General features: G+C 39.4%; 1 protein-coding gene across 1 annotated transcript in view; it reads left to right on the top strand.

The window, feature by feature from the left end:
* Window positions 1–23,751, top strand: part of SPAG17 (sperm associated antigen 17) — a 190,468-nt gene that overhangs the window by 69,856 nt on the left and 96,861 nt on the right. The window contains exons 6-15 of the mRNA XM_031457908.2: window positions 1,253–1,447; window positions 3,194–3,375; window positions 7,575–7,736; window positions 8,905–8,992; window positions 9,195–9,307; window positions 14,288–14,425; window positions 14,661–14,774; window positions 15,385–15,535; window positions 18,583–18,810; window positions 18,906–19,124. Coding sequence (XP_031313768.2) covers window positions 1,253–1,447; window positions 3,194–3,375; window positions 7,575–7,736; window positions 8,905–8,992; window positions 9,195–9,307; window positions 14,288–14,425; window positions 14,661–14,774; window positions 15,385–15,535; window positions 18,583–18,810; window positions 18,906–19,124 — 1,590 coding nt within the window. The remainder of the gene's footprint in view (window positions 1–1,252; window positions 1,448–3,193; window positions 3,376–7,574; window positions 7,737–8,904; window positions 8,993–9,194; window positions 9,308–14,287; window positions 14,426–14,660; window positions 14,775–15,384; window positions 15,536–18,582; window positions 18,811–18,905; window positions 19,125–23,751) is intronic.

Here is a 23,751-nt window from a genome sequence, read left to right as displayed (position 1 = left end):
AAAGTGATTATTGCCCTGAGTGAAACACAGTGGTGATAAAACCTGACCAGTTAATCATGCAGAGCACGTAGCTTCCTGACCTCAGCTTCTCCCACTATCAGTCTGTCCTAGGCAGAGCCACCAGAATTTTGTTTCATTTTAGATTATTGACATAAAAATGATTTGACCTGGGCAGCCATGAGTAATTCATTGCCACCTTCCCACGAACCCAAAAGGAGCTACTGTTGTCATTTGCGTCATATTTAAATGAGATGGCAGCCGTCACGTCCATTTCCTGTTTGACTCCCCTAATATATCTCTGCTCTCAACTCGCTAGATTTAGGAGAGGTTATATTATGGATTTCATAGGCAATATCAATACAGATTTATTTTAGTAATTGAAGAAAAATCACTGCTTGGAGATTGAAAGTTTGTGCGATCCTTGCACTGTTGTAAAATTGATCTTAATGGCCTATTGTGATGTTTTCAGATACCATCTTGTATTGATCAAAGTCCGAAAATTATTTTCACCCCGCATAATCTCACGTTAATATAAACATATTAATTACATATATTAATAATGATAATATAAATTTAATATAATGATAGATATTATCATATTAATTACTATAAACTCATGTTTTAACACTAACAAAACAGTGACAGAAGGGCAAAATGAGAAAAATTTTAGGAAAGTGCACAATATACATTTTTTAAATTGAATGTAGTAAATACATAGTTGCTGCATAAGACATAGCATTCACACTGATTGACATAAATACACAGAATGCTTTGGTAGGGAGCATGCTCATATTCAGTATTTCCCTCTCCTGTAAACACCTCTACTTATAAAATACCACAAAGCTGCAGCTACTCGTAATTCAGGAGTAAAGCCAGATGTTGCTCAAAAGAGATTAGAACCAAGAAAACTTACAGCCTAAACTTTTTCTTTTTCCTTCTTTTTTTTTTTTTAACAAAAACCCAAGCACACATTTTCCATGACGACAGGCCCTATGTATGTCTGTCCTCCGATTACGACTCTGTCTCATTTGCAAAAGTGATTTAATCTTCTGTAAACCGACCACGGCCTTCTTCCTGGAAGGGCAATAATGAAAACCAGCCTACATGACTGCATTCCAGCCAACCGGACTGTTTCTGGCAAGCCAGAGGGAGGATAAATGCATGCATAATGTATAGAACAATTGAACTGGCTGAGCGCAACCTGTTCTCTTTTACAATGATGGCTGCTCTTCTTTTATGGTATTTTGAACAGATGATGAGCCAGATGACGGTGCCCAGCACTACATTATCGTTGTGGGCTTCAACAACCCTCAGCTATTAGCGATTATGACTGAGCTTGGCATTCCCATAAGCAGCGTGATTAAAATATCTTCAGAGAATTATGAACCTTTGCAGACACACCTGGCAACAGTTAGCCAGCAACAGGAGAGTTTTCTGCAGCCAGAAGGTATGTGGTCCATTACGCGGCTTACTGAGTCCTTGAATATTGCCTGCTGTCCTCAAAGTACAAAGACCATTTTCTGTCCAAAACATAGTGATACAATACATACATTATTCAGTCCTTTCAAGACTTTGCTTTGCTGTTGATGCCGCTTGCGCTAGCCAGGGGTTATAAATTTCACAAATTCCAATCACACCCTGTGTTTACACCCCTGCGTAGCTAGCTACACAGAACACAGACTGCAGGTCAAAAGACTTGGTGATCCAACTACATTGCTCAGGAAAATTTGATCTAGAACTTTTCCCCAAAGCAGGAGCTGGATGGATCAACTGCAGATAATCTGTCCTTCCGGAAGCCACAGTCGGCAGATGGCCCGAGGGACATCGTAGCCTTGGATTCTTGCTCTGCTTTGCTGCTGGCCTATTGTGATAAATCAGAGAGGGTGTTTATCTTCCAGGCCTTAGACTAGGAAGTTGTGGGATGAAGGCCCAACCACAGGACTCTTCTGCCATTTGGAGCCTCGGGGTCTTCACCTCAGGGGGTTGGACTAGACTACCTCTGTGGGATGAGAACAAAACTCTACTGTGTACTTCAGGTAGTAGAATTAGGATTCAGTGTAAGCCCGTGTGACCTAGAGGTCCAAGCTCTTTTTCCCATATGCTGTTGCTTTTATTGTTATTGATTAATAATATCCTTTGCGCAGTGCTTTGTAACCTACACAGCCACATCCCAATCTCTGTAACACAACATTTTAAAAATTGCTGTTCTAAATTAGAAATGGCTACCCCAATAATCATAATAACTATCATTTACTGGGCACGTGCCTTGGGTCTAGGCTTATTGCTCAAGGCTATAAGTGTGTCGATTCATGTAGTTTCCATGACAGCCCTTGGAAGTCTGTTTTATTATTTCCATTTTACCAAAAATGACTCTCAGTCTACAGGCAGCTATTAAGTAAAGGAGTTGAGATTCAAACCCAGCTACTCCTGACGCTCTCAAAGGATAGTTGTAACATTAAATAACTTATTATTGAAGCCAGTGAGGAAATGGTGTGTAAGTTCCATAGTCTCTTTAGGAAAAATATTTAATGTGTAAAAATAAAACCATAGAAAAAGAGACTTCACGGGAGAATAATGAAAGCTTAGTAGAACCTATTTAGTTGTAGATGAATAAACATAAATGTGGGAGACAAATTTTCAAGTGTAATTTGTGGAAAGCTGGCATTATTTTACAGTCAGAGCACAGATGCCCAGAGAAGCTGGCAGCTGTTTCAGTGGGACTGAAAGTTAACTGAAGCATGAACCGTTGATCCAGTCTGTTTTTAGCCACGCGGGAAGGAGAACTGGATCAATGGCATTTCTAACCAATTATGCAGCAAACACTAAAATACTCAAAAAGTGATTTGGCAAAAAAATTTGCTTCTATATAGATGCCATCTAAGAGTGATGGAAATTTCAACCATATTTAGCTCCCAAAATGTGTGACCTTATCATAATCTTTCTGGGCCTCAACTCTAAAAATGAAGGGATGGGAAAATTTAATGTCATATTTAATATCAATTCCAGAAGTAAAATCCTCTGATTATTTAATTATCTAGTCCAGGTTCAAACACTGAAGAAAATCACATTTCTTTATATGCATTTTCTGGTACTGTACAGACATCTTACAATGCATATGACTCACCACGTCCACCTAAAGTGGGAAGAAATTCGGCAGTCTCATTTTGTAATGTAAACATGTTGCTCTCGTTAGATATAGAAGCTGAAAAACTGAAGAAAGAGCATGCCATAAAAGAACTTGAAATTTTCTGGAAGTACTTGGAACCAATCCTGAATAATGAGAGACCTGAAACAAATCTCTTTGATGTGGCTCGGCTTGAATACATGGTCAAGGCTGATGACTTTCCCTCCGACTGGTCAGATGGCAAGATGTTGGTTAGTACGTGTGTTAGTGAGAGAGAGTGGTTTGAACATGTGGCGCTGTGGTTCCCTTTACCCCATTCATTCATTTCACAGATGCTTCTTGATCACTGACTGTAGAGAGGCTTTGTGCTAGGCTCTCTTACCTTCAAGACAATGATCACATTGAATGCCCAGTCATGGGTATAGCCCGATTCTTCAGCTTTTTCTGTGTGAATTAACGACAAAAGAAAAAGATGTCGATGAAGATAGAGGATGCTAATTATTTTATTTGGTGACAGTAGAGTCTTAATATGTAATATATTCATTGTGAAAATAGTGAATTTTACAGTTTGTCTGATTATACTGCCTTTCTTTTTTTACATATCAGTTCAAAGCACTGTTCTTCTAGGTCCTTGCTTATATTGCCAAAATCATATTTTTAAAAAACATATTTGGCCAACAGGATCTATCCTAACAGGATCTGTCCCCAACAATTAGCAGGCATTTGCTGAGAGTGTTTCTTGGCCCCCGCTGTCAAGGTGCTTGCAGAGAGGCAGGACCAAAACCGTGATCAGAGAAGCAGTGTTTGAGGTGCCACACATCTGTGTGCTTTGTTATATGATGCGCACTCTGAGTTTCCTGTTCATTCAGAAAAAGAAGAAATGGGATGCTTTGAAAAGTAGCAAATGCTAGATATATGGGGGTGTTTCTGAAAAGAATGTTGAGCAACTACTTATCCTGGATGTCGGGGAAGCTATCCAGGCATTCCTGTTACTAAAAAAGAGACCTCTCAGGTCTCTTTCTAATTGACCCCCTATCCCAACAAACAGGAGTCCAGGAGCATTGAATCCCTTGCAGGGCAATATATCTCAGCATCAAAAGGGGCTGAACTGAAAGCAGAGTCCTGGAGAGGGACCACAGTGAGGCTGCCTTGAAGGGGGCTGGGAAAAGCAGGGTAGAGGATGGGTGTCTGTGGATGGTGACTGAAGGTAGCTGCCATGAAACAAGCAGAAAACCAAATCTGACTGTGTAAGAGGAAGAGAGTGAGATCAAAGCCTGGAACAGTTTCTGAGCCAAAGTGTAGGCTGCCCATGGCCGTGGGTTGGAGTACATACATTTCTCACCATAAGAGTCCCTGATTCCGTTACCTTGAGATGGGTGTGCACTTAGCGGAGCAAGTGAAGACACTGAGGAAGGGGGCCTAGACCTGAAACTTGAAGGATGGATAGGATTTGAATAAGTAACAATGGACAGATTAGTTGCAGTTAAAAAGGCTGTCAACAGAAGGCATTAGATGTTACCATGTAGCAACAGAATACTTAAGTCGGATACCTTGCCAACGGTAAGCATAAATATTGTCTTTGACCTCAACGCGGGAAACAAAGCTGAACCTAGAAAAGCTGGTGCTGAAGGCAGAGCTTGTGGTGGGCAAAACTGGTTACCCCGGACTCCCTTTGCTTTGCTTCCTCCCACTGCTTCATCTACACACCTCGCCTTTCACTCCCCTGCCTCTCAAACCCGAGCTCAGAAACGAGCCACTTGTCCTTTATTGCTCCGTGTGAAACTGGGCTGCGTTTCCCCATCCCAGCAACACTGACATCCCAAGTCATGTCGTGCTGTGAATATTCCATCCCATTTCACTGTAATTCTAGACTATGCCTAGCAAATGTGTGATATGTTCAGGAAGAGGCTATACCCCTGGGATCCTGAAACATCATCTCAAAGGCAGCTTTCTATTCATCTTCTATAACAGACCAGCTCTTCTACCAGGAACATAAAAATCTATGCCTAGCAAAAGCCCACATCCACAAATTTCAGTTTTGTGGAAATAGTCCTCCTCTCATTTGGGCCAAGTTCTGGCTTCATACCTTGTCAAGAACATGTGTTCACTTTTGATTCGATAGGGCAGAGATCCCAGCCTGAATCATCATTCAGAGGAGGCAATAATAAATGTCTTCTAAAGCCACCTCAAACCAAGAACCTTTGGCTCCGCTCCCTTCTGTGTGTCTTCTTTACCCTTCAGGCATAGGCTGAGAAGAGCTGAAGTGCAGCGAGCCCAAGGTCGAAGACATTCCATGGCATCATCTGTACGTAGATGTGAACAGCAAGGCACACAGTTGGAGCTGCAAAAGACCCAGCATGGTTCCCAGCATCCTGTTTCCTACTCCAGGGTTAACCATTTTCTGTTCATTGGAAGATTTTAATCAGTTCTTTTTTTTAAGAAAGCGAATGTGGCTTTATTTTCCTTTTTAAAAATGTAGAGTGGAAGAGTTTAAGTGGCAATTAAAGTTCAAAAATTTCATGGTGAAAAAATATTATCAGCTAAGTTGAAATACTAGGTATGGTAGAACATTCCTGACTTCAGAACTGAACATGAACGTCCAGGGTGTCTAGTGGGGCCATGAATGTAACTGTCAGGAATGAGCACATTCAGCTGTCGCAGGAGACTTGCAGGGCTGTGCTTCCCCCCTGCACACACCGATCTTCTGTCAGCCACTTTGCTGATAGGTATTTATTGAACCTCTTCTTCAAGCCAGGGCTGTGATCTGGGTTCAACTGCAGGAGACTTTCAGAGCCTAGGTATGCCTCTATAAGGTATGGTTTGTGAGTGAACAACCTGGCACTGAGGGTGATGGGGAAAGGAAGCCTTGAAAGCAGTTCAGTAAAAGAATTGGGATCCAGAAGAAAAGGCCATTGGACTCAATATTGAAGATCAGAATTCATTTTAAACTCAGGATCACTTAAGAAATATACAAATAACAAACCTATTTCTATTTACAAGGAGACTAAATGCACAGTGTAGATCCATGGTGTCTCGCTCTCAGCTCTATATGTAAGTTGATAATGGCCTCATATCCAAGCCAGGAGCCAGCCGAGTTGTCTTCTTCCTCTCTGGAAGAAGGAAAGCATTAATACCTTTGGCCACAAACAAGCAGACTGTATTTCTGCTGAACCAAGGTAACAAAAGCTTTACATCAAATATATGCCCATCAAGATGTGCTGACTGCTCACGGATGACATCTGCAACATCTCAAGTTAAGACTTTGGTTGCTGAAATAGGTTTCTGGCTTTTAGCATGTGATTTGCTGTTGGATTTTAAATTAAATGAACTATGGGATAATTGGGCAGAAGATTTTTACTGTTTTTCTTATAAATACAAACAAACGTGTTTATATACCAGAATTTTGGCAAAAACTATCAGGTTGAAGCTTAATTGAAGAATTCTTAGGCTTTGTTTTTTGGGGAGGTAGCTAATTAGGTTTGTTTAACTACTTATTTTTTAACGGAGGTACTGAGGCTTGAACCCAGCACCTCGTGCATGCTAGGCATGCGCTTTACCACTGAGCTATACCCTCCTCACCGTAGCCCTCCCTCTTAGCGTGGATGCATGAAGCTCAGACTGACAGCTGTGCTGTGATAGTCAAGGCTAGGCACTTCCCTGGACTCCTGCCAGACTGTGATTCACTGGCCCTACAGGAAGCTTTCTCACTCTTAACGCTTCAATTCAGACACAGGATGAGCTTATTTAATCCTTCTTTGCTTTCAAGCAGACACACCTAGTGCTTTTCTACTTCCGGAAATGAAAGCCCGGATAAGAGAAGCATCTGATCTATAGCTTGCCTGCCAGACCATACAGCTCGTGGGTACTGTAGTAGTAGTAGTCTATCAGTATGCCTTCCAGGTTTTTTCCTCCCTAAAGGTAGCACAAGTGAAAGGAAGGAAAAGAGGCGAGGAGGAAAGGAGGAAATACTGATTGCACGTGCACTGCCGAGTACTTACACGGATGGTGCTCAAAGCTGTGCAGGTGATTTCCACTGTCGCCAAGTAAGAGCTCATCCACAGCCTGTCTTCGGCTGAGGACAAGGAAACCACATATCCAGTGTGTTGCTTTAGGAACTGAGATACCTAAAAAGTAGTCCACCCTGCTGAGATGAATGAATAGGGCATTTTCCACTATGTTGAAGCATTCATTATGCTCCTACAATATTCAGCAGCCACAGCCTCTCCCAAGGGAGCAAGCAGTCTGCCTTGTGGTGAACAAGACGGGCCAGAAGGGCTCCACAAATGAAGGCTCAGTCCCCGTGGCTGGGATTCAGTGGTTTGGGGACCAGCCGGGGATGCACTTCCCTGTAAAAAGTAATAGGTTTGGCTCTAAAGGAGATTCAAACCATACTTCGGATTCCAGCAATATGAAACTAATAACTAATCATCACGAATTCTCTCACATGTAGCTGGAACTGGGCACCGAGATTTTTGAAAATATTGCCTGTTTGATGTACGACAGCCTGGACTGGAAAAGGCAGCACCAGCGCTATTTGGAAAACATGCAGCTCATTAACGTCCCGCAGGTGGTTAGTGAGAAACCTGTCTTAGAAGCTACGTCGATTTCTGAGGTAGGCGCATGCTTGGATGTCTTCAGCGTGCTGAGCGATCAACTGAACAACTTAATTTTCACGTTCATAAAACATGGAGGGAAAAAAAATCACATAAATACTGGTAGCAAGGGAACACTACCTGCTGGGGTTTCATGGGGGAGGGTGGGATCGAGGAAAGGCCCCCAGGCACAGCGTCAAAGGGCATTCACGTGGCGGGGGCTTTACCAGGCTCCCTGACTATCTGCCACACGCAGAGGTGATGATAGAACCCACTTTCAGCCGTGGTGCAATAAAGAACATCTGGAACAAGGAGGGATACGGATACCTGAATCATCATGTTTATTTGGCACCTGACGTGTGCTAGCCCTGAGCCAGGTGCTGGCAATACAGTAATGAACAAGACCCAGCCCCTGTCCTCACTGAGGACATCCCCTTTAAAGGGGATGGCAGTCAAGCCAAAGGTGATTTCAACCTAGCATGATGAATGCTGGGAGAACAGGAAGCTGAGAATGCAGTAGAAGCAATAAATACGGTGCCTGGCCTGATCCCAAGAAGAGCAGGGTGGAGAGGCCGGAGTCAGGGTAAGTGATGTGGTGAAGGCTGAGCATGAATTGCCCGGGCAAAGCCTGACTGTGGAGAGGGACAGAGTGGTATTCTCAAGAAAGGGGCCAAGACGCACAAGGATGTGGAGGTCAAAGGAAAGAAGCCAGGATCACACCACGGGGTAGAGCAGTGCTCCCAGGCCATACTGCAAACTGGAGAGCAGCAATATAAGCTGGAAAGGCAGGAGCCAGAATGTCCTTTGGTGCTGAGCTCAAAAGAGTTTGGATTTTACCCTGAAGGCCCTGGGGGACCATTGAAGGATTCTAAGAGGGGGAATGGCATGATTCCTAGTCACCCTGGGGAGAAAAGTTTTTTTGACTCAGTGTCCCATCTTCCCATCTCTTTCTTGGCAATTGCTCAGTGGGCTCTGTTAGGAAAAACTGGCAAGTGTCTGTACCCGTTAACTTCTTTCCTTCCTGAGACAAAACCTGTTTATTTGATCCTAATATCAGCAAATGGTTTCATGGTGTGAACATAACCATATAATCTCAGAATCCCATCAGATTCCATCATACCAGCATTTGATGAAAGCATCTCTCAGCTGGGTATTTCAAGTGTTTCTTTTTAATTATCCTTCTTTTAGCCTCCACAAACTGCCACTGCAACCCCTGGAAAGAAGAAAACACAATATGAGGAACCTCAGGCTCAACCTCCACCACCACCACCACCAGGCATGTATGAAACCTGTTGTTGGAGCATCAGCACCAGGAGCTGGTGCTTTAAGGAATGACTGTCACTTTCACATCTCTCTCTCTACCTACAGATCCTGCATTTATCAGTGCATGATCATAGTTTGAGTTTGTGGATGAAATTTTGATGGAAGAAACAGAGAACACATCTTAACTGAACAGTGGTGTTTTGTATATTTCACAGTGGCGTCCATCATCACAAATGAAGTAGACATGAGATATTACAACGATTTACTGAATCCAATTCCAGAGGAATTCATTTCCGTGCCCTTGGTACTGCATTGTATGCTGGAACAGGTAGGTGGATGCACGCTGAAGCTTCTTTCCCAGGTGGGCATCCTTGAGTCAGTGTCTTCATCTCTCTTTGCTTCTGTATTTTAAAAAAAATACTGTTTTAAAAAAACACTCCTAATATCTGAAAGCATTCTTCTTTACAAAGATTAGAACATTTTAGATAAAACTAAAGTTTGCTTTATCAGTTTCAACCCTCTTTCTTTCGCTATGCTCTGGAACAGTTTATGTAACGTTCCCGGAAGTTTTGGTTGACATCCTTAAAACTATGTGGTGTCACTTTAATGAAAGAGAAAGAGGAGTAGGACAGGTGGATGGGGGAGCTAATGATCTTCAAATGTATTTAAAATTTCTTTCACACTTTTGGATTTAATTAGATTTTTCAACTTCTGCGGCCAATTTTAATCAGTCATGTTCTTTAGTATGTATGTCCATTTTATTTTGTGTTTTTAGTATCAGAAAAGTTCTTTGTCTACTAATATGCATTTTTAAGTTCCCTCTGTATCTGGTTATGTTCCTTTCCTATGACTGGTGTTCTTTTTGGGTGCCCTCCTTTCTTCATCACGGATTTCAATGAAACAGCAATTTTCTAAGAACCAGCATTTTATATCATGGATCCACTCCTTTTCACTTATAAATTTCTTCATTTATCTTTATTATGTCCTTCCTTCTACTTTTTAAACTTCATTTTAATTGAAATCTCATTTTTTTTAGTCTTTTTCACTTTGCTTAAGACTATGCATTTCCCTTTGAGTATTTCTTTAGCTGCATCATGATGTTTTCAATGTATTCAGTTCCAAATCTTTTAATTTCCACTGTTTATTGTCAGTTTCAAATTGTATTGCATGATCTGCATGTTAAAGATGCTTTTTGATTTCCTGGGCTTCCTGTATGACCTGGTGCACCTGGTCAATTCTTGAGAGTGATACATATGCATTTGAAAGAGTTTGTTATTAACTAACTCATTTAATCCTAGAACAACCCTATGGAGCAGGAACTATTTTTATTCCCCATTTTGCAGATAAGGAAACTGAAGCATAAAAAGGTTAAGTAACTTTTCCAAGTAGTAAGTAAGTGGCAGAAACTGCTTTTGAACCTAGTCCATCTAAATGAAAAAGTATTTGGATAACTTGCTGTGTTGTGGTCTTCCTCCTAATGTTGCTAATGAAAAGTTTGATGTCAGTCTGATCCTTTTTCCTTTGTAGGTAATCTGGTTTTCTTCCCTGACATTTATTAGAGTTTTCTTTATAATTGATAACATAAGGCAATGTATAAGTATGGCTTTGTTTTATCATTGTCATTAAGTTCTAAAGAATTACAGTCTGGTTTTTGATCTCATTCTGAGTAAAATCACAATTCCTTACACTGGTCCATAAAGACTAGAAATATGGTTCTGGGCTGTTTCTGTCATCTCATCTCCTGCACCCCACAACACACACACTCTAGCACACTCTTACTATTGGTCATCTACATAGACCTGCTGTTTTTTTCCTCATATGCACCAATTTCACTTTAGTTTTTTACTCTGACTTCTCTTCCTAGAAGGTTTTGCTCTCACACGTCTGCCTGGTGGCTGCTCCTTGTCACTCAGTCCCCAATGAAAGGGCATTCCTGAGATAGGCTTTCTCTGACCTCCTAAACTAAGGAAGGCCCACAACAACACAGAGCACTCTGTACCACTTCATCTAGCTTTATTTGCCTATTGACATGCTTATCTTTAAAAAATATGTTTATCTGCTTTATGTCTTACCTCCTCCTTCTCACTGGAATGTAATCTCCATGCCAGCAGGGACCTAATCTAGTCTTGTTCTCTCTGCTCAGCACACAATAACCACACCTCACCCACAGTAGACTCTGAATATGTATTTGCTCAAGTAAATTATATCTTCAGATAGTATTTCTATTGATTTATCCTGATTATTATTAGATATATGTTGGAATTCCTAGTTTTTCCTCCACATATTTTAAAATTTCTTTCAGTTTTACCCCTTTGGGAATTCCAGCTTACTTTCCAACTAATACATTTCTTCAGTGGAGTCCAGGCTGCTATTGAAGTTTTGTTTCAACACTAACATTTTAAATTTATCAATCCTCTAACTTCTTTTTAGAACTGCCTATTGTTCTTATTTCATGTATGTAACATATTCCTTTATCTCGCCAAGTATTAAAATGTTTTTAGAACATATCACCTCTGTTACCTCCAGTATACATCTTTATGTTTGCTGACTGCTTTAGCTTTCTAACCAGTTAGGTGCACACCCTCATATTTCCCTTTATTTACCCCATAAGGCTTTTGAAACATCAGTAGTCTTTTTATATCAGTACATTTCTAAGAGTTCAACAGCCCTATAAGGCTTACAGTGTCATTTTATTTATCTTAGTCTTCCTCATTTTATTCAATTCAACTCAAAGCAGCAAACATTACACCATACACAAAAATCAACTCAAAATGGATCAAAGACTTAAACATAAGACAAGATACAATAAACCTCCTAGAAGAAAATATAGGCAAACAGTATCTGACATACATCTTAAAAATGTTCTCCTAGAACCATCTACTCAAGCAATAGAAATAAAAGCAAGAATAAACAAATGGGACCTAATGAAACTTACAAGCTTCTGCACAGCAAAGGAAACCATAAGTAAAACAAAAAGACAACCTACAGAATGGGAGAAAATTTTTGCCAATGAAACCGACAAAAGCTTGATCTCCAGAATATATAAGCAGCTCATACGTCTTAATAAGAAACAACCAAACAACTCAATCCAAATATGGGCAAAAGACCTGGACAAGCAATTCTCCAAGGAAGACCTACAAATGATCAAAAGACACATGAAAAAATGCTCAATATCACTAATTATCAGAGAAATGCAAATCAAAACTACAATGAGGTATCACCTCACACCAGGCAGAATGGCCATCATTCAAAAATCCACAAATGACAAATGCTGGAGAGGCTGTGGAGAAAGGGGAACCCTCCTAACTGCTGGTGGGAATGCAGTTTGGTGCAGCCACTGTGGAAAACAGTATGGCGATTCCTCAAAAGACTAGGAATAGACTTACCATATGACCCAGGAATCCCAATCTTGGGCATATATCCAGAAGGAACCCTACTTCAGGATGACATCTGCACCCCAATGTTCATAGCAGCACTATTTACAATAGCCAAGACATGGAAACAGCCTAAATGTCCATCAACGGATGACTGGATAAAGAAGAGGTGGTATATCTATACAGTGGAATACTACTCAGCCATAAAAACCGACAACATAATGCCATTTGCAGCAACATGGATGCTCCTGGAGAATGTCATTTTAAGTGAAGTAAGCCAGAAAGAGAAAGAAAAATACCATATGAGATTGCTCATATGTGGAATCTAAAAAACAAACAAAAACAAAAACAAAAAAAAAGCATAAATACAAAACAGAAATAGACTCATAGACATAGAATACAAACTAGTGGTTGCCAAGGGGGCGGAGGGTGGGAAGGGATAGACTGGATTTCAAAATTGTAGAATAGATAAACAAGATTATAGTGTATCGCACAGGGAAATATACACAAGATCTTAGGGTAGCTCACAGAGAAAAAAATGTGACTATGTATGTTCATGTTTAACTGAAAAATTGTGCTCTATGCTGGAATTTAACACAACATTGTAAAGTGACTATAAATCAATAAAAAATGTTAAAAAAAAAAATAAAGCAGCAAACATTTTTTAACCATCTACTATTTCCCAGGCACCAAAGGGGACAGTTGATATGCTCAGTGCCTGAGGGCTCCAATAATAGATACATGTTGGCTGAATATATGCTTAAGAATAGAGGGATGAAAAATTGAAATATAAGAGAAATTGGGTGGGATTTTATAGGAGAGGATAGTAGAATGTAATATTTCAGAGATGGAACAGTTCTGCATGGTCTTTTGTGATTGGAGTGTGTCCAAGAGATGGTAAAGATAGCAAGTAGAGACAGGAATGATTCTTTAAAAGTAGGGTGTTGACAAATGGTAAAGAGTACAAGACAATTTTGTTATTGTTCTCAACAGGGGGGTTTGCCTCCCAGGGGACATTGGCAATGTCAAGGTATTTTTGGTTGCCACATTGGGAGGGGTTCTGGCATCAAATGGGTAGAGGCCAGGGATATTGCTAAACATTCTATAGTGCACAAGATAGCCCCCATGACCAAAATCATATGATCCAAAATGTCTTGTTTCAAGGTTGAGAAATCCTGTAGAGGGATGTGAAATCACAGAGAGTGATTTCAGTATTTAAGATGAAGAGAAAAATTATAAATTAGGTGCCCATCTCGATGACATTCAACTTCTTTTGTTTACCATGTAAAACTGAACAAGGCATTTAATCTTTCTAGACATCACTTTCCTCCTATAAAGGAGAATGTTACCCTTTACTGATCTCACCATCTGTAACTTTTCTGTCTTGAGGGCTTAACCTGAACCCTAGTTCTTCCCACTAAATAGTCTTGGGCTTGGGTCCATCACCTAATTTCACTCCTTAGTTGCATTTCTGTGAAGTAGAAGATAATTTCTACTCAGCAGTATTAGTGTGAGGCCTAAATGAGGTAGTGTATGTGAGGATGCCCCACATAGTGCTTGACTTATGGGCACTCAGTAGATGCTTATTGACTCCAAAATGTGACAGCACAGTTTTGAATGCTTGAAGAGAAAATCATTAAGAAAAATTATATTAATAGTATTATTTTGGTTTCCACCATGGTCAGTTTTCTTGTTTACCATTTGTATTTTATGTTGTCTAATGCATGTATTAAAATTATATATCCTTTAACGTATTGATCATAAACATTTTTCCTTTTATTTGGGCATTTGTTGGTGATTATCCTGGCACTTTGTGTAATCACGATCCTTTCTTGGTAGAAATTGCCTCGTTTTTCACTAAGAACAAGGGAAATACACGAGTATCAGTAAAGAGCTGACCATTACACCAACTCCTCCCAACTCTACATCAACAGGTTGTGGCAAGTGAAGAAGACCTTGTCCCACCCAGTCTGGTGGAGCCGCCTCCCAGAGCAGATGGGTTGGACCGTAGGATCGCCACTCACATTGTGTCCATCCTGCCCTCTCTCTGCTTGACAGAGAGGGAGAAAAAGGTCAGATGGCATGAGAAATCCCCAAAGTGTGCATGCTTTGAAAATGTATGGATTCTCTCTTTAAATCAAAATTATTATTTTTATAAGAATATTTTATTTTTTTTATTAATCTTTCTTGGGGGGGGGGGTAATTAGGTTTATTTATCTATTTATTTGAACCCAGGACCTCATGCATGCTAGCTCTACCACTGAGCTATACCCTCCTCCTAAATCAATATTATTTTAATTTGAATAGAACCTCCATGAACTATTTTTATCTGAAGAAGAAAATGAAAGCACACCAGTACCCAAAGCCCCTCTCCTACTGAACTATCATGATGCCCACGCCCACAAGAAGTACGTGCTAAAGGTAATAATTAACCAGGTTACCCCGAGGATAACTGATGCAAGACAGCTCATTTGTCATGATTCAGTTGAGGAAATCTTAATTAGCTTTACCATTGCTAATTAAAAGTAATACACCGAGTGGATACCCACTTGCAAAGTGAGAGCTCAGAAAATGGAAATAGATAAGACGGAAATTACGCCAGCAAAGAAAACTGGCCTAAGTAGATTTAATGGTCCAGTTAACCATTAAATTGATTGTGGCTACACCAAATTTGCATGAAAACCTTGTAGTTTAATTTACTTTATATATCTGCTAATATGAAAAAAACTAGCAGAGGCCAGAAAAGGATCTCAGAAGGGAGAGATGAATATATTTGAGACTTTGGCAGGCTGTCACTCTGAATGAGGGAGCCGTCATTTCTGTGCACCAAGAATCTCTGGCAAAATGAGAACTAGCCTTTTTTTTTTTTGACTTTCAGCAAAATACCAACAGTTTGTCTTCCCCCATTACCACTGATTTCCCCTGTTCCCCAATAATGAGAGCAGAGGTATCATGTTTTGCCTTCTCCATATGCATAAGGCGCTTGACAGCTTATTTTAATGTCTTCTGTCATGTTGCTCTTTTTCATCAGGACCTCAAGAATTTTGACCCGGTTCAAATTGAGCAGGAGATGCAGTCCAAGTTGCCACTGTGGGAATTCCTTGAATTCCCTCTGCCCCCGCCACGGAACAGCACGAAGCGTCTAGCTACAATTCATGAGCTCATGCACTTTTGTACGAGCGGTAAGGACACTGCTTTGTCACAGCTTACATGCATTCATTTAGAGTTAAGGTGCTTCTGACCATTACGGCCCATCTGCAAAAAATTTTTTGGTTATTGAAAAACCTCGCAGAGGCTGAGCTGGGTGTTTTGACTGACTATAATTTTCTTATCTTGAATAATGTCTTCTTTCTTCCTCTTCCTGGCCTCCCAACCCCGCATCCCCTCATTGACATCACTGGAGATGAGTGGGGAAATCTCTCGATCCTGGTGAATGGGGGAGACTAGAGCGCCCCCTGTGGGCTGTTTCTGAGAGTGTTGATTCTAGTGAACCTCCTCTCAACGTAGGAAGGGCCATTTTCTGCTCTTGAGGACGGTGGAAGGAGGGGTCATTAAGGACAGCTAAAATCGGCTCCTCATTGCAGAGGTCGCTGGGATTTTGTGATCTGGACAGTCAGTTCCTAAAACAAATCCTATTTTCACTTGAGGCAGTGTGCAGACACATTCCTGCTTACAAGAAGAGACATGAGACTACTCAGACATCTTGATTTGACCGAGAAAAGAGAAAACATGTGCAGATTCTCCTCATTTCATTTCTAACTCTAAGCAAATTATGAAATATTTTTATCTTGATTTTTCCTTTGATTTTTTTTTTCATTCAGGGTAGACATAGAAAAAGCCAAAACGTTTAACCTGGTTATGCCATCACCTCAAGGAAATGTGGGTTGCAGCCTAGTGTCATGTCTGCTGTTCACAGAGCATCATCCTGATGTCCCGAGTACACGTGGCTCTTACCTGAATCCTGCCCCCTCCTCTTCTCCTCCTGCCTTGTGATATGATTTCATTCTCTCTCATTTCACCTCAGGTCTACACACAGCCCAGGAGTCTTGTTTTTTGTTTTTTTTATATGAACAAGTACATTTGTTGAATCATTGTTTTTTTTACAGTAGCAAAATACTGGAAACAAATTGAGTGTCCATCAAAAGTTCTCATTAAAATATCGGACATCTAGGTGGTACAAGATGAACAGCAATGAGGCGCACCTATATCATGATACGGAACAGTTTCCAAGATAATTGAGTTAAAAAAAAAGAAAAGGAAAAGAAACAAAGGATAAGAAGAGCATGATTAGTATGCTGACATCTGCTTTTGTCTTTTGTAGGAAAATATGTACATATATTCTTTTTTATGCAATTTTTAAAGGTGACACTCCACTTACAGTTATTACAAAATATTGGTGACAGTCCTCGTGTTGTATACTACACAGGATTCTTGTTTTCGCTGGCACCATTGAAACTTCCCACCTATCCTGCTCGCCTGTCCCCATCCCAAGCCCTTGTCCCTCCACCTCGCCTTCCAATTTTCCCTTTCCTTAGGCTTAACAGATCCCAAACCAAACTCTTGATTCCCCTGAAACTTGTCCCTTCACAGTTCTCCTTATTTCAGTAAATGACAACTATTTGCTACCAAAACCTTGGTTCCTCTTTTTTTTTTAATGCCCCACAGCCAGTCTCACCACGTCCCTTACTACCATCCTGGCCCGTCCACCATCACCTCTCACTCGGACTATTTCAGTAGCTTTCCAGTTGGTCTACAGGCTTTTTACCTACAGTCTTTGCTTTGCACCGTCATGGGAATGGCCCTCCTAAAATGTGAGTCAGATTATGAGCCTTCTTACTTCTTAGCTCAAAGCCCTCTATTGAGTCCCCATTTCCCAAAGTTGAAGTCTAAACTTTTCTGCCACCCACTTTTTGAGCTCATCCTCTGTCAAGCTCTCATTGTTCCCCTGCCTTCTGTCAGTACCTGCCTCACTGTGGTTCCTTGAGCAAGGCCATCACACCCCTGCCTCAGTCTCTGACTCGCTGCTTTTCTTGCCTCGATCACTTTTCTCCCAGATACCCATCTGACCCCCTACCTTCTTTCCCATTTTTGCTTTACTTGTTCAGGGGCTCTTCTCTGACTACCTTTTAAAAATAGAAGCCCGTCCCCAACTGTTCTCACTTTTTATGCCCTCACCTGGCTTTATTCTTATCATCTCTGGTACAGTGTACACTTAACCCTTCACTGTCTCCAGCTGCTACAATGAAGACTCTATGAGATCATCAGTTCACTGATTTGTTTACTGCTGTAGCCCCAGCTTTTATTAAGGTCACCGACAACTAGTCGGTGCTCAAAAAATATTTGTGAAATGAATGAATGAGCAAACTTCCCTTAATCCTGTAATTTTTTACCTTTTTCTTATCTCTCTTCTGAATTTCCCATGGCTTTTCCAAAAGGAACCCTCCCACTGCCCTCATCTCTGTTGGAGAGAAAGTGGAGGTGACCTGTGATTCATCGACCTGCCACAAACATTTCATTTTTCCTCAGTGAAATTCCACCATTATTTGTTAACTCCTACCTCCCACCTCTCTGTCTTGAACTTCTAAAGTGCAGGAACCAGATCTTTTCTTTGACTCTCAGGGATCTATGGCAAAACCTAACACACCGAAGACAAAGAGTAAGTGAACGTATGAATAAATGCTATAGAAGAATAAATACACAAATTAATGGAGCCCCTGAAAGGCTGATAACCTTTGAAGTAAAATTATGTAAAGCATCGTGCCAGTTCATTGGGTGGAAAGAGGCCTTTTCTGAGCTTGAGTGACAAGAAAAGCCTATTGAATATAACAGCCTATGTTAGACACAAATGAGTAATTTTTCTGTTTTAAATTACAACAGCAGCAAAAGACACTTTTGCTTAAAAATGACAAATTTTCAGCATATTCAACCAATATGTTACCCTGGAAAGTCCAGGTAAATTAATCTGGACACCTAATATTCATTAAACTGTGAAGCAGTTTGTGGCATTATCTTGATAAATTATGTCTTGATGGTGTAGCTTTCTTATTAGTTACCTTTGATATTTGTGGCAGAATTGTGGAGTCCACATTTAAATTCAGGTCAACACCCGTTATAACAGAGTGACTCCTATGTCATTCTGGTGGACTGACCCCTGGTTACCCTTCTGTCAGCCCCGAACCGGGTGGTAATAAAGAGCATTCCTAGCAGCGCTGGTCCTGCTTTCTTACAGAAGTCTTGAGCTGGAATGAAGTGGAGCGAGCCTTCAAAGTGTTTACTTTTGAGAGCCTGAAACTCTCTGAGGTTGATAAAGAAGGGAAACTGAAGCCTCCGAGGATGATGTATGGGACAGATTCTGAAGAGTTCAACATACCATGGGACAACCCTGCCAGATTCGCTAAGCAGATGAGGCAACAATACATCACGAAGATGAGCACCCAAGAGACAAAACGCCGATCAGGTACACCGCCTGGAAGGAGCAAAGGACCTTCCTGCTTTGTGTGGTTGTCCGTTTGTCTAGTGTTGTACCTTACAGATCCTCTTTACGCTGCCTAGATAATGAAGCCAAAGACAGAGTTTTATTTCTGGATCAGAATTTGTTGACGTCTGCACAAGATGACATGGTCAACAAAGAACCTTCAGATCCTAGCCAGCCTGATACTAACAATCTGAAGCATTCTGACCTGAATAATAAGAAATCCTTAGACTCTGATAATAGAGAAATGTCAGAGCAGGAGAGCAGCTTGAGGTCTCAGCTCCATACTGAGCCTTTGGGTAAGTAAACGTGTATGTGTGTGTGCACACACATGTGTGTGTACAGACACTATTATAGAATTGTAATCCAAAAAAATTCAAGATGCATTATTTAAATGTAAATGCCTCCCTAATTCAACTGAAAAACTGTTTAATATCTAAATTATTTGGTTAATTAAGCTTTGTTACTGAGTATTGTTATTCAGTGAGTCCTCATTTTATCTTTTTTATTGAAATATAGTTGACTTACAGTGTTTCAGGTATAGTAAAGTGATTCATTCATATATATATATATATATAATTTTTCAGATTCTTCTCCATTATAGGTTATTACCAGATTTTGAATATAGTTCCTGTGCTGTACAGTAGGACCTTATTTTTCATCTGTTTTGTGATACTAGTGTATATCTGCTAATCCCAAACTCCTAATTTATCCCTCCCCCCACCCTCCCCTTCGGAAATCATAATTTTTTTTGCTATGTGAGTCTTTTTCTGTTTTTTGTAAGTAAGTTCTTTTGTGCCATTTTTTTAGATTCTACATGTAAGTGATATAGTATTTGTCTTTCTCTGTCTGACTTACTTAACTTAGTATGATAATCTCTAGGCCCATCCATGTTGCTGTAAATGGCATTATTTCATTCTTTTTTGTGGCTGAGCAATATATTCCATTGTATATATACCACATCTTCTTTATTCATCTGTTGATGGACATTTAGGTTGCTTCCATTTCTTGGCTGTTGTAAATAGTGCTGCTCTGAACACAGGGGTGCAGGTATCTTTTTGAATTAGAGTTTTCATCTTTTCTGGATATATGCCCAAGAGCAGGACTGCTGGATCATATGGTAACTCTATTTTTAGCTTTTCAAGGAATCTCCATAGTGGCTGCACCAATTTACATTCCTACCAACAATGTAGGAGGGTTTCCTTTTCTCCATACCCTCTCTAGCATTTATATTTGTAGAGTAAATCTTTATTTCAGCCCTTGTTTTTTAAAATATCATAAGGCCTCTTAGTCCACTCTTGCCTTCATAAATATAGTACAGTGAACATAATTAAAACTTTCATCATCAGTATTTCACAGGATTATTGTGATTATATCAAAAATTATTTTTAAAATTACCTGCAGTAACATAATGAACTGCCCAGTCAGTGCTTAGTGAACATCAGTTCCCTTTCCTCCTCCATATGGCTCAGCTGATTACTCTCATCCTAGAATAAAGCATCATAAATATTGTTACATTAGAAGGTATAGATGCATAGAAGAATATTAGGCTAAATTTTTATTGAGCTATCTTACACACAGCTGTCAGATTAATTACTTAAAATACAGCTGTTATTTCTCTAATTATAACCTTCAGTGGCTCCCTACTACCTGCAAAACAGAATCCACTCCTTGGCCTGCTTTACATGCTTCTTCAGTAGTTCCAAATTACTTTTCCAAAACCCTTTCCACTTTTTCCCTTTTGCTCACTTATCCCATGCTCTAGCCAAACAGAATGAAGCCCTCTTTCCTCTGGGCAGGCTCCTCTTTTCAATCTCTGTGATTCTGCCCCCTTGATACTTTTCACCTTGAGTTCCCTTTTTGGTTATGATTAGGTTTCACTGGCATCTCCATGAAGCCTTGTCAGAGGTGTTCATTTGGTAACGCCTCCCTTAGCATTCCCATGCTCATAACTAATCTTCACTTCCTTTCTGGCATCAGTGACCATTTCCTACCATTTATTACAATTACCCATATGCCTATATCAAGGCCTCCTTAATACTATAGCTTTTTATAGGGCATAAGTATGTTTATTTCAAAAATATTAATTACATACTGCATCATAAAATAAGTCTCAACAAAATGTTCACATACCAAAACGTTTGAGTCTGTTCTCAAACTACAAAGCAATTATGGAAATTTTAGGTGCAATAGGAAGAACAAATAATGCAAAAGTTTGGTTCTTTGAAGACTTCTAAAATAGAGAAATTTTTTATGAAAGATAATGACAAAGAAGAAGCATGAATAACGACATCAGGAGAAAAAGTCATTAGGAGTAAAGAAATGGACTTAACTTGATTTTATAGAAATTTAAAAGATAGTAAAAGGGTATATAAACAACTTATTCCACTAAGTCTAAAGATAAAATGAGAAAATGACTAGAAATGTATAACTTAACAACATTCACTCAAGAAGAAATAGGAAATCTGAATAGTCTTGGAACTATTTAAATAAATCAAATCAATCATTAAAAATCTTCCCAAATAGTACATGCCAAACTCAGATAATCTCATTGACTAGTGATATTAAACACTCAAAAAATAAATAGTTAACAAGATAAATCTTAACAAAAATTAATTCCAGGAAATAAAACAGGGTATCCTTTCCTACTCATAAAGGTAATGTAAGCCTTGTAATAAAACTGTCAAGAATAACAAAATAAAAACAAAAGAAAATTATAAATGAAACTTATTCATGAATATATATACACCAAAATCCTACAAAACATAAGCAAACTGATTTAGCAATATACAAAATGATAATAATCAAAAACAAGTTTTTATAACAGGAATAGAAGGAAAAACATACATAAAAATCAATATAATTTATCAATTAACACACTGAGAAAATACATAATCTCAATAGATGCAGAAAAAGCACTTAAAATTCTATAGCAATTTAGGGAAATTAGCAGTAGAAAGAAAGTTTCTCTACCAGAGAAATTTTTTAAATTACTATAATAAACATTATATATTAAGATGAAAAGTTGAAAGATTTCCCTTGATCAAGAGGCTATCCACTATAAACACTCACATTCAGTGTCACATTGAAGATGCCAGCCAACTCAGTAAGACAAGAAAAAGAGATAAATTATAAGGGTTGAAAAGGAAGAAACAAAACTGTTAGGATTTGTAAATATTGTGTGTGTCGCGAACCCAAAATGATCCACACACAAAAAAATCAGGAATAATATGAAAGTTTCATTTAAAAAAAAAAAGTGTAGTAGTGAGAGAACACACATAAGGTATCTGGAGTGCTGGGACTTTATGATTCATCATACCAAACATTTATACATCATTGCAGTTTTCTGTGTTGTTACATTTCATAATTTTAAAAAGCACTTAAAAAATGGTCAGTGCCATAAAAGAACAGGTGTTAAGTCAATATTGACTAAATGGTCATCTTACCATTTTCATTTATTTAAGTGAGGGTAGAAGGGGAAGCCATCAATGGAGTGGACTTAGAGAAAATCTGCTTGTCTGTTAGCAGAGCAGATAAGTGAGGGTGAGGGGGACAGAGGAGGGAAGGAGATAACATTTATTTAATATTGCCTCCTATATTCCAAGCACTATGCTAAGATATTTTGCGTATATGACTAATACTTTATGTAAACATCAAGCCTATAAGGGAGCTACTGTTAGCCTAATACTGAAGACAAGGAAAGAAAGACTCAGAGGGGTTAAGTAATTTGTTCAACCACATACAAGTAGGAGGTCAGGATCCCAACAGAGAGCTGTCTAACTCCAAACCAGTGCTTCCTCCACTGTGTCTTGTGGCTTCCTTAGTTCCAGAAATTCTTGTGCTGCATCTAATGGTTTAGGCATATTCATAGTCTCTTCTTCATGCTGATAGCCTAATTTTGTTGCCTTTGAATCTTTCTTTCCTTCTTCTTTCCTCCTCTTCCTTCCTCCTTCCCTTCCATTAGGGCAGATTCCCTATTTCTCTGTTCTAAGTACCCTTACCTACTAGTCTGTCTCACAAAAAATTAAGCCAAATAAGTTAACCTGAGATGTTATGGTGTTAGTATGTCCTGTGAGGATATAAATGTATGACAAAGAATTCTCTTTGAGTTAATGTAGAGCCAGAATAAGCCAGGAGAGATATAAATATAAGACCTGAGGAGCTTTTTTTTTTATTGAAATATAATCAGTTACAGTGTGTCAATTTCTGGTGTACAGCATAATGTCCCAGTCATGCATACATATACATGTATTTGTTTTCATATTCTTTTTCATTAAAGGTTATTACAAGTTATTGACTATAGTTCCCTGTGCTAGACAGAAGAAATTTGTTTTTATCAATTTTTATATATAGTGATTAACATTTGCAAATCTCAAACGCCCAAATTTATCCCTTCCTGCCCCCTTTCCCCTGGTAACCATGATTGTTTACTATGTCTGAGAGTCTGTTTCTTTTGTAGATGAGTTCATTAGTATCCTCTTTTTTTTTTTTTTTTTTTTTTTTTAGATTCCACATATGAATGATATCATATGGTATTTTTATTTCTTTCTGGCTTACTTCACTTAGAATAATGATCTCCAGGTCCATCCATGTTGCTGCAGAATTTTTGTTTTGTTTGTTTGTTGTGGGGAAAGGTGGTCTTATTTTGCTTGGTTTTTGTTTTGTTCTGTCTTTTAGAACAGTTGGTATATAGTTTTCCTCAGGCAGCTTTTGCCACCTGGTGGTCAAACCCCATAAATTGGCATTCTGGATCCTGGTGCAAAGTAATTGTTTATAGCAACTCCCTAAATCATCAGGACTGAAAATGCTATAAAATATCCTAGAGGCCAAGCAATCTTAAGAGCTGAACCCACGGTCTATAAGGGATTCTGCTGAGTGTATGCTGGCCCACATCAAGGAGCTGTTACATTTGGATGAGGGAGGGTA

Source organism: Camelus dromedarius, chromosome 9 (assembly GCF_036321535.1).
Source record: "Camelus dromedarius isolate mCamDro1 chromosome 9, mCamDro1.pat, whole genome shotgun sequence".
NCBI lineage: Eukaryota > Metazoa > Chordata > Mammalia > Artiodactyla > Camelidae > Camelus > Camelus dromedarius.
The sequence above is the reverse complement of the archived record's forward strand: the minus strand, read 5'-3'. Positions and strand labels throughout refer to the sequence as shown.